The 11,896-nt window shown below is 37.4% G+C and overlaps 2 protein-coding genes across 3 annotated transcripts in view; one reads left to right on the top strand and one right to left on the bottom strand.

Annotated features, from left to right (window-relative positions):
- The window catches only part of LOC117596097 (uncharacterized), a 56,172-nt gene that overhangs the window by 32,666 nt on the left and 11,610 nt on the right, over positions 1-11,896 (top strand). The gene's annotated exons all lie outside the window — the stretch shown is intronic.
- Positions 2,344-11,896, bottom strand: part of itfg1 (integrin alpha FG-GAP repeat containing 1) — a 152,463-nt gene continuing 142,910 nt past the window's right edge. Inside the window, exon 18 of the mRNA XM_053229421.1 lies at positions 2,344-5,832. Within this exon, the coding sequence (XP_053085396.1) occupies positions 5,773-5,832 (60 nt within the window). The 3' untranslated portion in view covers positions 2,344-5,772. The remainder of the gene's footprint in view (positions 5,833-11,896) is intronic.

Here is an 11,896-nt window from a genome sequence, read left to right as displayed (position 1 = left end):
ATCTGGCAGTGAAGCTGCAGTTATCATATGATAACTTCATGAGGTAGAAGCAGGAGGAACAGATGCAGGAGTAAGTTATCAGGATGAGCATAATTGGCTGTGTGGGGCATAATTGGGTAGGAGGGGCATACTCTCTTTCCCCTGTCAATCGCAGTGACACTAGCCAAATGTGTGCATCCGTGAGCTCATGTATGCAGAAGAGGGCAGATAGCACTATGCTCTGAGTGCGTTACGCTGCCTTGTGACACAGCAGTTTGAAAAGATGTGGTTGGTTGCTTCATGTGTATCAAATGAAGCATGTGTTAGCCTTTACTGTCCCTGGTTGGTAGCTATTGTATGATAGGGGAGAGCTGGCTGGTGGGTGGGAACTACAGGTGACCAAATTGGGGTGAAAAATGGGAGGAAAAATACAGGTTCAGTAAAATATTTTCTACTGACAGAAATGTTTGCGCTGTACGTAGTTCCATAGATTTTTATGCAAATTTTTTTGTAACCTGAAAACTGGACCAAATGATGTGAGGAACAGGTCAGGAGGTACATTTAAAGAGATTTTTCTTTCTTTCTTTTTTTTTTTTTTTTACTTTGAGGTATAATTTCACAATATTGATGACCCATTTGGCTTTTCTTAAGTAAAGACCAGCACAGCCACTGGAGGGAGGAACAGCTTTAAACCTGAACCATCAGATGGCTGTGGAAGAGTCTCCACTACTTTGCTCTTATAACAGTAGCCTTTTTATATATATATATATATATATATATATATATATATATATATATATATATATATTCTGTTATTCCCTGGTCAGAAATCTCCCCTATTTTCTGATGATTAAGGAACAATTTTTGAACAGCCGACTAACCACAAATTAATTTTATAATAAAAACACGTTTCAAGTTCAATATCAGTCACTCCATTACAGTGATGCTCTACTTATCAATTCGGATAATAATAAACCACGCCCACTGACAATAATGATATTTAGGGTCACGTCTCCTGACAACACAGGCATAAAAACTTTTCTATTTTTTTTAAACTGAGTCAAAGATATTTAAAGGTGGTTATTATCATCCATTTGATGCAGTATTAATCATTTAAACCTCCATGATATGTACAATCTGAGTTGTAACTTGATGTAAGCATGAGCTTAATACTATTTAAAATACAGCTTATTTAAAATAGATTTAATTTGTGCTTATAATACACAAGCTAGGGTTCATGATTATAACATTAAAATGGTGACAGAAAGAGAGGAAGATATTTGAGATTAACTGTCTACACAACTATTAAAGGTAAGCATTTATATTTTTATACCAAGTTTATTATTCTCTGGTCTTGAATGTTTGGATTGAAGCACAATTGTATTATTTTCCTGCTCAAACACACCTGATAGAATGAATCATTTCATGACAATAGATATATCCCCAATGCTGAATCCATGAAAAGAGTTTTCAGAGAGAATTCATGCTAACAAGTAATAAATAAATCTGATAGAACATCACAAAGAAATATCCTAAAGAAGAGTCTTAGAAAGCAGATCATAACAGGGACGCTTGAGACATTCATACGTCCTCACTTACCTCTTTATCCTGGTCCAGAGTCTATCCCGGGAACACTGGGCCTGAGGCCTGAATATACACTGGATGGTACACCAGTCGATCATAGGGTACCATACACACATTTACACTCTCAATCACACCAAGGGGAAATTTAGCCTCACCAACCCACTGACTGGCATGTTTTTGGAAGGTGGGAGAAAAACAGAGAACCTAGAGGAAACCCACATGGACACAAGAGAAAGGGAAATTCCATAAAGAAAGAAATCTGAGCTCAGGATTGAATTGGGGGCCCTGGAACAGTCAAGCAACAACACTACCCACTGTACCACTGTGCTTTAATATGTTTTGTACTTGAACTTGACCTATGTTTACAGGTGAAATTTAAATTACTGTCATTATTTTTCCATTCAAAGTATAAACACCACAAAAATTTTAGGAGCTACTTTGGTCTCTACAAAGTGCTTGTTTTTCAGCATTTCACTAGGGAATGACCCGACAGCTGGTGTGACTGTCCTCCTTTCACCATCCCCTTCATAGGCTTCCGTTCTGATTTAAAAGCAAAATAACAGGAGCAGAAATATTCTCTGAATAATTTATTGTGATCAGTGGTTTGGATCAGTGCCCATCCTTTCTGGAAAGATTCCTGGAGAAAATGTGGTCAGTTACATAAGGATTAAACAGATACACCTCTTTTAATATCATTTGGAATGAAAGTCTGTCATACTAGAAGTAAAGCAATTTTTTAATAGATAGATTAGCAGTTTACAAGAGCCAGTGTCAGGATAGTGAATGTTTGGTAATGTTTATTTTCCAGTGTTGAATCCATGTACATTTAATGACTCTCAATATTAAAGATAATCCAGTTTAAAGTATTTTATTACAATACAGTTCAGACAAAACAAATGTGTTATAGATATCATAGACCTAGAAACATAAAGATACCAGAGTATGTTGTGGCCACAGAGATGCCAGTTTCACTTACACCATTAACACTGCCACAGACCACTTTAACCACAAAGGGCACTTTCATACTCATTAATCTGTTTTGAGAGTCTGAATCAGTGCGAAAATTGATAATTTTGGTTCATTTGCTACATGGTTTGGTTTGCTTTCACACTACACATGAAAACATCCTACTGAAACTCTTTTATTCATTATTGATAAATACACAGAGCAACCAAAGTGCAATAAATTGCTGAGGTAATATATAAGTAACTACTTTAAAACATTTTGCATGTAATGTCCAGTGTTTATTTTACTTGTTTTCTTCCTTGGTATCCACAACACATGGGGTTTCTGCAGTGCTACAGCTCCAGGGTTTGCACCAGGGATCTATTTAATGGACAAAATACTGTATATATGAAATCACCCTAAGGGTGCCACATACGCAGTGTTTAGTCCGGGTGAATGGAATCGTGATGTGTTCCCAACCTTGGCAGGTAAGAACACAGCATTATTTTTTGTGTGAGCTGCTAAACTGAGCTGCGAGGACAGACTGAGCCAAAGGACAGAGCTGTAGCTCTCCAGAAATGCACTATGCTCTAGTATTCTAGAGATTTGGACCTACGAACAAAAAGAGTGAAAATGACTGCTGTATACACAAATTGTTTTAAACTAGTTATTTATATAATTATCTAATCATTTATTAAGTGCTGGCTCCGTGTTCTCCATGCTTTTCTGTGATTTCTATGATTTCTGTTGCTGTATTTCTAATGAATGAATGAAAATGAATGAAAGAGCTTTGTGAGGGTGTTTTCAGCCCTACACACCCCTCAGACAATTTTTTTTTTGCTTTTTGATTCATTTAATTAAGTGCAGTGTGAAAGCAAACCAATAATAATAAACCGGTAAATAATATCAACTTGCTCTGAATCAGACACTGCAAACAGACTGAAAGTTGTGAAAGAACCTGAAATGTTTAGTCCTGAAAACCAACAGCAGCTTTAGAGTTTATTATCATGCAAGTTCTCCATAAATAAAAATGTTTATTTTGCCAAATGAGAGTCAATAATATTAACCTGTAAGTATTGACTAATGCAGCATGATGAAAACCATTCACAAGCTGAACAATTCATCATTAGTGAATCTAATTCACACCCATAACCCAACATTGTACAAAGATTATTATACAATTAAGAATCACCAAAAATACAAACAATAATACCAGTGTTAATGCTAACATTGAATTAGTCAGGAATGACCTCCACACAGCAAACAGCAGGTAATTCAATAAAGCAATAAAGTGAAAGTTGAATTAAAAGTAAGACCGGAACGTGACATTTTAGACATTATGAGCTATTAACAAATCTATTAATAATAATCAATTAACAGGAAATTTTCAAACACACACACACACACACACAATCAAAAATCATATCCATATCTCACCACTGACTATTTCTATTGCCACTTCCCCACCAAAAATGATGCATTGTTTGATGTTTTATTATGTATGTAAGTGGAAGCTGAAGGAACACCTGTTTGGACCAAAGGGCATGATGGGAAATATTCTGCATAAAATTCCATCATATTCTCATTTGTGCACGTGACTGGCTTTACTTAAACGGAGAGCATGAAACTAGCATTAATAAAAATCCCATTCTTAAAGGAAAACTTGGGCCAAATATGAAGTGTACACAAATTCTTACTTATGGCATAATAGCCAAGATACGTTTGCTTTCTAAATTTTGCACTGAAGCCTTGATGCTAATGTAGCTAAGAAGAAATGGAAGCTTATAGCCTCAGGTTTAGCTTTGTGGAATCTGGATGTCTAAATCATCACACATTCACACCAACTTAAACAGTTTTGTGGAGTTATTCAGTGTTGTAAACTTGTTTGTTATTTCTGACACTAATAGAAAAGCAAAAAAGACAGAAGTAAAAACAGGCACAGCTCCATCTTGAAGTCAAATAATTTTCCTTATTGGCACTAAAGTCAAGTCTACACTAACGTGGGTAAAATAAAAAATAATAATAAAAAAAAAACAGTTATGCCTTTCTATCAACACTAAAAACTGCATCTTTATTTAACGAAACCATTGTCCAGACTGGATAAATTGTTAAGCAGAGTTTATGCATTATGAGTTGTAGGTAAGAGAAAGAGGGAACTTTTCTTATGACTGTCATGTGATCTGCACAATTCCAAAATGGCAGAACTTACTGCAATGGTTTCTGTATTTGATATGTGTTTCATGTTTGATAAAAATGGAGAAAGGGTATTAAAGGTCATGGGTCAGACACCTAGTGTGCACTTCCAGTGTGCCGTTTTCATTACGAAAGGAAACTTCTTTCCTCATTGGCTCAAGTTTCGTATCATAGTGCTCACATTACCACTACTCCCCAAAGTCTGAAGGCTGAATTTTATGTCTGAAGTGTTTCAAATGATAATGTTTCCAATTTGATTTGCATATTTACTTTTTTTAATATGGAGCTTTACAAAATCTGCTGTTTTATTAGACTATTCATGTACGAATGGTGATGCTAAAATGGTGGCTGTAAGGTGCCATTACTGACTAGCTGGAGTGCAAAACTAAAGAAGCAAATTTCTTAGATGATTGAAGACCATTTGCCAAAGAGGAAAAGGAACATGCTCTTACAGGAAGCCAAGAAAGTACAAACTGCATGAATAAAATGTGTGTTTTTTTTTGTTTTTTTTTTTTTTTTTTTTGATTAGCTCAGGAAAGATTTTCAGTTTTATTCATAGGCATTGAAGAGCAAGCCAGATAACTATGACTGGTGCAGCCATTTTATTAAAGCACATCAAAACAAGCACCAAAAATAAAGACTAATCTCCCATAACTGGTCCTGGTCTTTTTCTTTTGCGCAAGAGACACACTTTTTCCCTTTTGCACCAGCAGAGAAAGAAATACATTTAACACTTTATGCCGGAAGGACAAATAAAATGGCACAGAAACATTCATTTGCTTTTTATGAAAATCAATACTCCCTGTTCTCTTCACCGATAAGCACATCCTGTAATGTTGTAACGCTCAAGTAAACGTCCATCATATACAAATATAAGGAGAAAAAAAATTCAGAAGTGAGGAATAACGGCCACACTTTCCCGAAATCTCCAACATTCAATATCACATTCAACTGGAACAGATAAATCATATCCAGTGGGGAAAACATATCAAATAAATTAATAAATAAACTCTCCATTGAGATGAATGCTTATGATGGACCTTCATTCTTCCCATGATGCACTCTGGTTCTTCACATGGCGTCGAAGTGGAAGCGATGAGCTTCCTGTCTCTTCTCGCGGTCGTCTGCTTTCTGCAACACAACCGACAGCAACAATGTTCAGAATATATACATCAGTATGTTTGATAACTGTTACACTGCTCTTCTTAAAGAAACAGTTTGGTGGAAAAAAAAAACACAGTGTACAAATTACCACAAATCCATTAATTCAGCTGAAACCTGACCAAACATTAGCTACTTTAGGTTTTGTACTGGATGCTATGACGCTTATGTTGCTAACTAGTAAGCTAGCTTAATGCTAGCTGCTAGCTTAGCTGCTAGCAAGTGTAAATTGTCACAGATTTAGGAAATACAGAAAATGAAAAAGCTGGAATTGCAGCAAAAACGAGACAGAAACATCCGGAATATCAACATTTACCTCAGATATGTGGGTAGATTTCTAATAAAATGCTCCAAATTACAACCTAATTAAATTACAATTAGCATCGCTACAAATATTTGTTTATCATGGTGTAATCTTAGTAGCATGAATCATTTTGCCATACTGAGAAATGACAAAATCGCATCAGAACCCTTCCAAAAGTTAGTGAGTTTTGTAATCTTCGTGAAAACATTATGAACACGAGCAGCATTAGTTCCAATAAGCTTCTCTTAAGCTGGGTTTAGACTGCGCGATTTCAGCAGGCTTTTAAGATTATTACTTGGCCACACTGTACGAGATCCCAATAAAATCTCGGATGAAAATGTCTTCGACTACATTTGGGATGAGAGGGACATTGTGTACGTCTGTTTGTTTGTTTGTTTTTTTCTCAGAAATGGCTCTTTTAATTGTCACTTGTTGTAACGTGTGCCAGTGTGAGCAGGTCAAATTGTCAGTCAACTCAATGGTGCTTTAACGGCAATAATGACGCGTGTGTTTGCCATGAACAGCCATGAAAACAGCACACAGAGCTCTTCTTGGGACACACACACACTCTCACACACACACACACACTCACACACACACACACACACACACGCGCACACAGAGAACTCATTACACACACAATGGCGCACTTCACAGCAGTATAAAACCTCTGGGTGCGATCACTGATAGAGCCTGAACCAGACACACTCTGTCTTGCGCTGATAAAACACACAGCCGCGCGAGTGTGTGTGTATGATGGTGGTGTGTGTGTGTGTGTGTGTGTGTGTGTGTGAGATTATTGTCTGCCTCAGCCAAGGTAAAAATGGTGTCTATTCTCAGCTGGGACGAACTGACTCACACATCATGTGGGCAGGGGTGTGTGTGTTTGAGATTGTGTGTATGTATGTATATGTGTGTATATGTGTATGTGTGTGTATATGTGTATGTGTGCATGCGTGTGTGTGTGTGTATGTGTGTGAGTATGCGTGTATGTCTGTGTATGCGTTTTATGTGTATGTATGTGTGAGTATGTGTGTATGTGTGCATGTGCGTATGCGTGTGTGTATGTGTTTGTGTATGTGTGTGAGTATACGTGTATGTATGTGTACGTTTGTGTGTGTGTATGTGTGCATGTGTGTGTTTGTGTTTGTGTGTATGTATGTATATGTGTGTATGCGTGTGTGTGTGTGTGCGTGTGTGTATGTGCATGTATGTGGGTGTGTGTATGTATGTATGCGTGTGTGTGTGCGTGTGTGTATGTGCATGTATGTGGGTGTGTGTATGTATGTATGCGTGTGTGTGTGCGTGTGTGTATGTGCATGTATGTGGGTGTGTGTATGTATGTATGCGTGTGTGTGTGCGTGTGTGTATGTGCATGTATGTGCGTGTGTGTGTGCGTGTGTGTATGTGCATGTATGGGGGTGTGTGTATGTATGTGCATGTATGTGGGTGTGTGTATGTATGTATGCGTGTGTGTGTGCGTGTGTGTATGTGCATGTATGGGGGTGTGTGTATGTATGTATGCGTGTGTGTGTGTGTGTGTATGTGCATGTATGTGGGTGTGTGTATGTATGTATGTATGTGGGTGTGTGTGTGTGTGTATGTGCATGTATGGGGGTGTGTGTATGTATGTATGCGTGTGTGTGTGTGTGTATGTGCATGTATGTGGGTGTGTGTGTATGCGCATGTATGTGGGTGTGTGTTGTCTCTCCTAATTAGCAAGGGTCATTTTTTAAAATTTTTTTAGACGCACGCGGGTCTATTTTTCCCGCCTAAAAGCGCTCGTGCCGGAATAAAAAGCGCCTCAGACACACTCGCGCGCGCGCAAAAATAAATAGATAAAATAAATAAATCTGAGGTAAGAAGAGTGTACCGAACTTACATCACTCGAATATAAATGTCAATTTATCTGTCAGATTTGTAAATTCAATACAATAAAAACATATATCCAGACATCTTCGTTACATACTCCAATATTACGATTCAAGTGTTTAAAAATTCAAATCACTTCGACCGTTATTTTTCAGTTGCCGAATCATCAAAACGGTTCTTCAGATCTGCGAGTCGGTTCCCAACCTTCACCTATTAAAACAATACACTGATTCAAAGATCCGTCTACGAAACTCGACTCAAAGATTCGACTCGTTTGCGAACACCAAATCTTTTACCTCAAAGATTAAAAACCCTCGAAGATTACTGTGGTGAGGAAGTTGTTCGGATTATTCGGTCTCTCTGCCTTTCTAAAATAATTAAAAAGCTAACTATTTATATCTAGATGAGCTCTAGATGAATTTTAAGTGTATTTTAGCTATATTTAACATAATCTTTAGCTAGCTTTCCAACTATGTAGTTTGCTAAATGGGAATAGACTCAGAATCCACTACAAATCCTCACCAAAATAAAATAATATTTATTTTTTAAACTTTATATTAAAGTTTTCAATTATTGAATGAATGAATAGATAACTAAATCAAAATCCTGTCAGGTTAGCTAATGTCAGCTAGCTGGTTACCATTAGCTAATGGTCTAATAGCATCACTGTTTAGGAAAATGTTAGCTTAGTCTTTCCAAAGACTACCAAAAACTTTCAAAGTTTATCATTTATATATATATTTTTTCCAAATATTTTTAGTATTAAACTCTTTTTACTGTAACACTTTACATTAAGATCCCCTTAAATGAACAAACCACAAACTACAGCATTAATACACCATAGACAAAATAACTAACACTCATTTCAGTTCAGGTATTTTATTTAATATATATAATAAACAAAATAAACCAAATAATCAACGCATGCATTTATCACCAACAAATAAAACTACACCCATGATGACCAACACCTTAATAAATGTTTAAATGTGGATATTATTTGGTAAAATTAAGAACTGAGACTGTTTTTTTAAAAATATTAAATATTACTGTATTAAAATATTTACAACATTAGCAAAATGGCGCGAATATTTATATATTATATATTTTAAATATATATTTATATATTTTTTTGCTCGTTTATGTGCCTGTTTATCATTTAATACGTAATTTATGTGTTAGCTTACTTTGTTACTTTGTTAACATTAATTATGGTTTATTTTATGCTGAAGATTAATTATTAATTATGTTAGTAAGTAATTATGGTAGATAAAGGAACCTTAATGTAAAGTGTAACCCTTTTTAGTTTAATAAAAATTTATAAATAAACAGACTTACAGACATTAAAATACATGGTATGTACTTTATGGTACGTGCTACAGGTTACATTTTGTGTAATACTTCGTGTCTCAAAATTTTAGTTTCTTTTTCTCTAGAAAATTGCGATTTTGTATGAAATACATTAAAGCTGTAGTATTAGAGGCCCCCCCAGTGGTACCCCTGGCCCATCCTGGCCCTCCCCACCATTTATAATAGTCTATAACCGCCACTAGAGCGTGTCCTTCATCCTTTCGTTTCCTCTCTCGCCCACAGAGCCGTGCAGTCGGAACGGCCCGTTGAGATGGAAAGATCTGCGAGCTCAACTCCGAATGCTGTTTTCCCCTCACGCTAAAGGTTAGCGCCTCGCTCTTATCTCCTGCAGCCACTTCAGCCACGGTGGGTGCGGGGGCAGAGTGCGGTAGGATTTGAGAAATATTGAGCAAAGGAATGCGTGAGAGAGATATTAAAGACGAGAGAGAGAGAGAGAGAGAGATATTAAAGACGAGAGAGAGAGAGAGAGAGAGGGAGAGAAAGCAGGACAGGTTTGAAACAGCACAGTACGCGCCGAACTACGTCGAAAAGCAGTACGTCGTAAACAATATGTGAATGACGATGATGTTCAATACACCAAAGCTATGCGGATGATTTTTTTTCCACATCTTCATGATACTTGTATCCCACAATGCAACACGGTTATTTCATTTTAAAATCTGCTAACAGACAACTGTTAGCGACAGCTAAACAGCTTGCTAGTCTGTAGCTGTGATGGCTGTGGATATTATATAAAAACTAATACGTCTAATATTTATATTTCCTCCAAAGATCTTTACGTTAGAGACGATCAGATGGTGGTTGCTATGGTAACGTTGTATGTTCATCAAAAACCTGAGAAAAATGACAAGGCAAATCGATGATCAGATACGGAAATCGCTCTCGTGTCGATCTGCGACAAACACAAGCTAGTTTACTAGACGTTACCTACCAGTTAGCAAAGTTAGCTCATGTTGGTGATATTAGGCTATTTGGAATGTCAATCGGATATGGAGGCGTTTCCGAATTTGCATATTCGTGTAATCTAAAGATAGACTCTGATATTTTTAATGACGTGTAAAGATGTGGAGCCATTTTTAACAGTTTATCAAGATTACAAAACATTAAACATCAGGGGTGTAACGATTCAACGATTTGGATCGATTTTAAAAGGAAACGACTGAAAGGAATCGTTGCAGTGATCATAAATCTATTATTAACAAAAAAGGACAACTGGTGTGTAAAATATAATTCATATTTTTAAAATCCTAGGCTAGCAAGATGATTTGCTTGTGACTGTGATACTTTTACAATAGTCCTTCTCTACGACAGAAGCGTTCACAAAATACCTGACAGGTCAGGTACACAGTCGACAGCGCTAGCTACAGAATGTATAAATATCCACGCTTAAATCAGATACGGTCGTGTTAAAAATAAAAACTGGAGAGAAATGCTCGAGTATAAAATGGATCCGTGTATTGCACACCTCTGTGTACTATGTCATGAGGTGACAACATTTTGCTCTGATTTCTGTTTGACGCTTTTGGGGAAATCAGACACTTTCTCCAAAAGCAGCGCAATGAGTTCAGGAGCAAATATGAGGAAGTAAAAAATGCACAGAGATAAAAGCTGCGTACGAATATCTCTAATACTCCACTATACAGTAGGCGAAAAGCAGGAGTAGTATGTCCGAACTCTCAGTGTTTATAAAACAGTAGGCGAGAAAAATACCCGGATGAATTACTGCTTCCGCCGAGATTCTGCAGTATGGAACCAGTGGACACTGCGCTTTCCCATAAGGCAACGGGGCTGGCGCGGAAGAGCTGTCAGAATCAAAAATGGCGGAAGGAAGCGCGTCGGCTCTTTTTAAGTGAAAGTGCTATAAGTATTAATTTACTTCCAAACGTTGTCCAAACGGCAACGAAAACCTTAAGTTTCACATAAACCATTTTACCGTGAGGGCGGTGCAGGTGCTCTTTAAGTTTTCGTGGTTATGATGATGTCATACGTCACATGACAATGCCAACATGGCGGATGTAGTATGTCCGGATTGTATTGAAACCACACACACGTACCGATCAGTACGCACTGAAACAACCGCCGAGCAGTAGGTACTGAATCGAGCGCAGTAGGTTCCGTCTCAGGTTTCACCGCAACGCCGTCCCTCACTCCCGCCGGTCATTCCGCTTCTCATTTGCATAAACCCGGCTCAAGTCATTTCGTGTCACTCAACACACCCACTACGCCCCTGCGCAGGGAACAGTGTGCAGTTTACACCGTACACTACGTGTCCCATTTGGAACGCAGCCATATATTACTAAGAAATACTAGGAGACAGAGAAATGGAAATCAGGTCACACTGATAAATGTGTCTTTGAAATAGAGCTGGACACAAACAGACTCAGTGCAGTCAAGTGGAAGGCACACAAACACACACACACACACACACACACATCTAACACACATAACACACATCTAACCTACACACACGCACACATAAGCAGTTAC

The sequence above is a fragment of the Pangasianodon hypophthalmus genome, chromosome 25 (assembly GCF_027358585.1).
Source record: "Pangasianodon hypophthalmus isolate fPanHyp1 chromosome 25, fPanHyp1.pri, whole genome shotgun sequence".
NCBI classification, from domain to species: domain Eukaryota; kingdom Metazoa; phylum Chordata; class Actinopteri; order Siluriformes; family Pangasiidae; genus Pangasianodon; species Pangasianodon hypophthalmus.
This window is presented reverse-complemented; position numbering and strand designations above follow the sequence as displayed.